General features: G+C 41.8%; 1 protein-coding gene across 1 annotated transcript; it reads left to right on the forward strand.

Moving 5' to 3' along the window:
• The first annotated feature begins 656 nt into the window (after positions 1-656).
• LOC131255171 (receptor-like protein 7) lies at positions 657-4,424 on the forward strand. The gene is made up of 2 exons (XM_058255869.1): positions 657-1,827; positions 2,053-4,424. The coding sequence occupies exons 1-2, from the start codon at positions 657-659 to the stop codon at positions 4,422-4,424; spliced, it is 3,543 nt and encodes a 1,180-aa protein (XP_058111852.1).
• The last annotated feature ends 786 nt before the right edge of the window (positions 4,425-5,210 follow it).

Genomic DNA, 5,210 nt, shown 5'->3' on the forward strand with positions numbered 1-5,210 from the left:
GGCTTTGGCTGGAAATCCCCGTACGGCTGACGCTCGCCGAGCTCGTCAAATGAGATCAAAGTTGCATGGGCATCACAATGTTGTATTTATTATATCCACACCGTTCATCTATTTGACGAGATCATTTTAGTGAATGATTCCAAAAATAATTCATATCAAAAGCTCAAGTGGAACACACCACAGCTAGCAATGGGATAATGATTCTCACCGTTAAAACATTCATAGGCCCACCCTAACGTTTTAGCCAACATTTTGGGGCATGAGCCGAAAAACATGACTCAAAAATGAGGCAAATCCAACACTCAAGTGGCCCACCCCAAAGGAAATAGTGGCCCCATGAAGTTTTTAACGGTAGGTGTTAAATTCCCTTTTCCATGTGGTGTGGTCCACTTGAGATTTGGATCTTCCTCAATTGTTTTCTAATGAACTAAATTCAGCTGACATAATGAATGGACGGTGTGGATAAGCCACATACTTCATGGTGGGCCCCACATATATTGGAATTTGGAAAATCAAACGGGCACCACGAGCGGCTCTCGTATTTCACACGTATGAGCCTTAACAGTAGTAACCTCTTCACTTTTTGTCTATAAATAAAGCTGACGCTTCCTATTCCTACACATCCCAAACTCCCAACACCCATCTATTATTGACCAATGGCTCTCTTCTTTTCTTCTAAAAACAACCCAGCATTTCTCATTCTCTTCTTTTTATCATCTCTTCTCTTTCTCACTACCCAACAATGCAACCATCACCACTTCTCTGCTTTGCTCGACTTAAAGAATGGCCTTGACTTCCCTGCTCTTTACACCCTCTCTACTCTCCCCTCTTGGAATTCGAACAATCCCGATTGCTGCTCTTGGGAAGGCATCACGTGCGATGGACCCACTGGTCACGTGATCAGCCTCGACCTCAGTGAGCTCTCTATCTTTGGTCTCTTCTTTTTATCATCTCTTCTCTTTCTCACTACCCAACAATGCAACCATCATCACTTCTCTGCGTTACTCCACCTCAAGCATGGTTTTAACTTCACTGCTTCCACCCTCTCTACTCTCCCCTGTTGGAATTCAAACAATACCGATTGCTGCTCTTGGCAAGGCATCACGTGCCATGAGGTCACTGGTCACGTGATCAGCCTCGACCTCAGTGGCCTTCGGATCAGGGGTCGGATTGATTTTGAAAGCCTCTTTCATCTTCGGAGCCTGCAGAAGCTCAACCTCGCCTACAATGGGTTTGATCCCTCTCCATTCCCTTATGGGTTTGACCAGCTCACCAGTTTGACCCATCTCAACCTCTCTCACTTATCCTTTTATGGCCAAATCCCACTGGAAATCTCCCGCTTGACCACTTTGGTTTCTCTCGATCTTTCTGGCAATCAATATTGGAATGGTTCTGGATTTCAATACCTGAAACTCGAAAACCCAAGCATTGGAGCAGTCGTCCAAAACCTGTCCAATCTGAGTGAACTCTATCTGGACTGGGTAGACATCTTACTGCAGGGCCAGACCTTAGATTTGCCACTCCCTACTCTCCGCAAGTTGAGCTTAATAGATTGTCTTCCTTCAGGTTCCAGATATTCTTCCCTTTCGCACCTCCATTTCTTAACTGAACTCGACCTCAGCGGAAACAATCTATCCTCTGCAGTGCCCAGCTTCCCAGGGAGTCTCCGCAAGTTGAACTTACGATATTGTGGTCTTTCAGACTCCATCTTTTCTTCCCTTTCACAGCTCCATTTCTTATCTGAACTCGATCTCAGTGAAAATTACGATGTCTCCTCTGCAGCGCCCAGCTTCCCAGGGAGTCTCCGCAGGTTGTTCTTACAAGAATGTGATCTTTCAAGCTCCATCTTTTCTTCCCTTTCACAGCTCCATTTCTTATCTGAACTCGACCTCAGTGGAAACAATCTATCCTCCGCAGTGCCCAGCTTCCCAGGGAGTCTCCGCAAGTTGATTTTACAATATTGTGATATTTCAGGCTCCATCTATTCTTCCCTTTCACAGCTCCATTTCTTATCTGAACTCGACCTCAGCCATACCAATCTCTCCTCTGCAGTGCCCAGTTTCCCAGGGAGTCTCCGCAAGTTGATATTACAAGAATGTGGTCTTTCAAGCTCCATCTATTCTTCCCTTTCACAGCTCCATTTCTTATCTGAACTCGATCTCAGTCGAAACAATCTCTCCTCTGCAGTGCCCAATTTCATAGGCAACTTATCCTCCTGGACATCCCTGCTCCTTACAGAGTGTGGATTGCATGGAAAATTCCCTGACAGTGTTTTCCAGCTGCCAAATCTACAAATCATCGACATATCAGACAATCCACTTGTAGCTATCAATTTGCCGGAGTTCCCTCAAAACAATACTCTACAGCGATTGATCCTTTCATACACTGGATTCTCAGGAAAGTTACCAGATTCTCTCGGTAATCTCAAATTCTTGACTCATTTAGCCCTCAGGAATTGCAACTTGTCAGGATCATTACCATCCTCACTTTGGAACCATACCAAACTGCAATATCTGTATCTTTCATCCAATAAATTGAGCGGTCTGAATCTCAAAGAAATCATCTTACGGAATAATTTGCTCAATGGGACCATTCCATCATCATTGCTTTCACTTCCATCATTACAAAGGTTGGATCTGGGAGGTAACCAACTTAGCGGTCAACTTGGCGAGTTCCACTCTTCTCCACAGCTGGAGAACCTCTATTTGGATAGCAATAAATTTCAGGGGATGATACCCAGATTTATCTTTCAACTTACCAACCTTCGAGAACTTTACCTTTCTTCCAATGATTTCAGTGGTGTTGTGGAGCTAGGCTTATTTCAAAACCTCAAAAACCTTTACTCTCTGGATCTTTCAGATAACAACTTGTCAGTCCAATATGGCAGCGGTAATTCCACATTTGTTTCCATCCCCCAGTTTCAATCTTTGTTGTTACGTTCTTGCAACATCAGCACATTTCCAAATTTCTTGAGAAATCAAGAGAAGTTGGTGGAATTGGACCTCTCCTACAATAAAATTAGTGGTGAAATACCCAAATGGATATGGGAGGTTGGCAATGGGTCTTTAATCTCTTTAAATCTTTCTCACAACGTTCTGCAGGGAATAAAACCATCTCCCCATCTTTTGTTGAGTGACTCTCGCGTTATTGACCTTAGCTTCAACATGTTGAAAGGTTCACTTCCAATCCCATCACCCTCCGTTGTATTCTTTTCAGTTTCAAACAATAGCCTTGGTGGTGAAATCCCTCGATCAGTTTGCAATGCAACATCCCTAACAGTCCTTGATTTATCTCACAATCACTTCATTGGTCAGATTCCACCATGTTTGGGTGAGATTGGTGATGCCCTGTCTGTGTTGAATCTTCAAGGAAATGCTTTCAATGGCACCTTACTTCAGACATTTAAAGAGGGATGCAACATACAAACGCTTGATCTCAGCAGGAATCAATTAGAGGGCCCAGTGCCAAGGTCTTTGGCTAATTGCAAAATGTTGGAGGTATTAAACCTGGGAAACAATCAAATACATGACACCTTCCCTTTATGGTTGGGAACTTTGTCCCAGTTGCGTGTTCTCGTCTTGAGATCCAACCAATTTCATGGCACCATTGCGCATCCTCTAACAAATCACCCTTTCCCACTGTTACAAATTTTCGACCTCTCTTTCAATAGCTTTGAGGGTAATTTTCCATCAAATATGTTCAAGAGCTGGAAGGCAATGATGGAAGATGACAAATCCCAATCTTTGGTCCTTGGCAAAATGATAGACAGAAACGGAAGTTCCATATACTATCAAAACAAAGTGTCTTTAGTCAGCAAAGGGCTACAGATGGAACTAGTAAAGATCCTTACAGCCTTTACTGTAGTGGATCTCTCGGAAAACAAATTTCATGGGGATATCCCAGAATCAATTGGGGATCTAAAGTCACTCCTTGTGCTCAATATGTCCAACAATGATTTAACCGGCAGAATTCCAACATCATTTCAGAATCTAAGGGATCTAGAGTCATTAGATCTCTCACATAATAAATTGTATGGAGAGATCCCTTGGCAGCTAACAGAGCTAACATTCCTTGCAGTATTGAATCTCTCACAGAATTTTCTCGTGGGAAAAATACCACAAAGCCGGCAGTTTCTTACATTTAATAGCGAATCATTCAAAGAGAACTTTGGATTGTGTGGACCTCCACTATCAAAGAAATGCGAAGATGCAGAGAGTGCACCACCGTCCGCTCTATTAACATTGCAATTTGAAAGGAAATATGACTGGGAATTAATGTGGATAGGATTTGGAGTTGGACATGGAGTAGGTGTAGGGATGCTTTTCTGGACCCTAGCACTTTGGAGGAAGGGAAGGAGAGAATTCTATATATTTATTGATAGAATGCTTTCCTTAATTTTTCCTTCCACGGTGTTTCCTCGATAGCAATGACGGTGAGATGATTGGAGCTAGGGAAAATATGTTTGTATAGTTCATGTCTAAAAAAAAAAAAAGAGAAGCTATAGTTGTTTTCTCCTTTTTGTAATTTTATATATTTTGCTTGGTCTATATGATATGTATGGCAGTTGTTTCTTGTATTTGTAGCTACCTGAATAGCTGTACATAACCATTTTCAAATCAATAAAATTACAGGTGGTGTGCTCCCACCTTTCTGCAAACAAATAAAAATAAAAATAATGTCTAAGTTATCTCTTTGTTTTCAAATTTTGGCCCACCTCAACAACAAGATAACTTAATCTATGAGTTGAATGATCTAACTAATGTAGCCTACCTAGCCATTGGTCTTCTTTTTTTTTTTTTTCTGATGGTCTAGACAAATGTGGGCTAAGCAAATTAACATTCAACAAAGAATAGTACAAATGTGGGCTAAGCAAACATTTAGACGAAGAAGAGTGGTGTTTCATGTATATTTTATATTTTGTATTTTTCGATCATCACTCACAGAGTTCTTTCACCTTCCCATATCCATGTACGTAGGGTGTAACCGTATAAGAGTAATCACTTGTTACTATGTGGTGATTTTCGAGTTGGACTTTTGTGATGCCAAAAAGAAGTGTGGAAATCATCATCACATGCAGTTTTCTACTTCCAAGGGGACACTTGGCCAGTCTAACCAAGCAATATGGGCTGTGCATTACGTCCAGGACATATTTCTTAGGCCACCATGTAAAATTCCGACCAAATAAGATGATTCATATCACCTGAACAATA

This window comes from Magnolia sinica, chromosome 9 (assembly GCF_029962835.1).
Source record: "Magnolia sinica isolate HGM2019 chromosome 9, MsV1, whole genome shotgun sequence".
NCBI classification, from domain to species: Eukaryota; Viridiplantae; Streptophyta; class Magnoliopsida; order Magnoliales; family Magnoliaceae; genus Magnolia; species Magnolia sinica.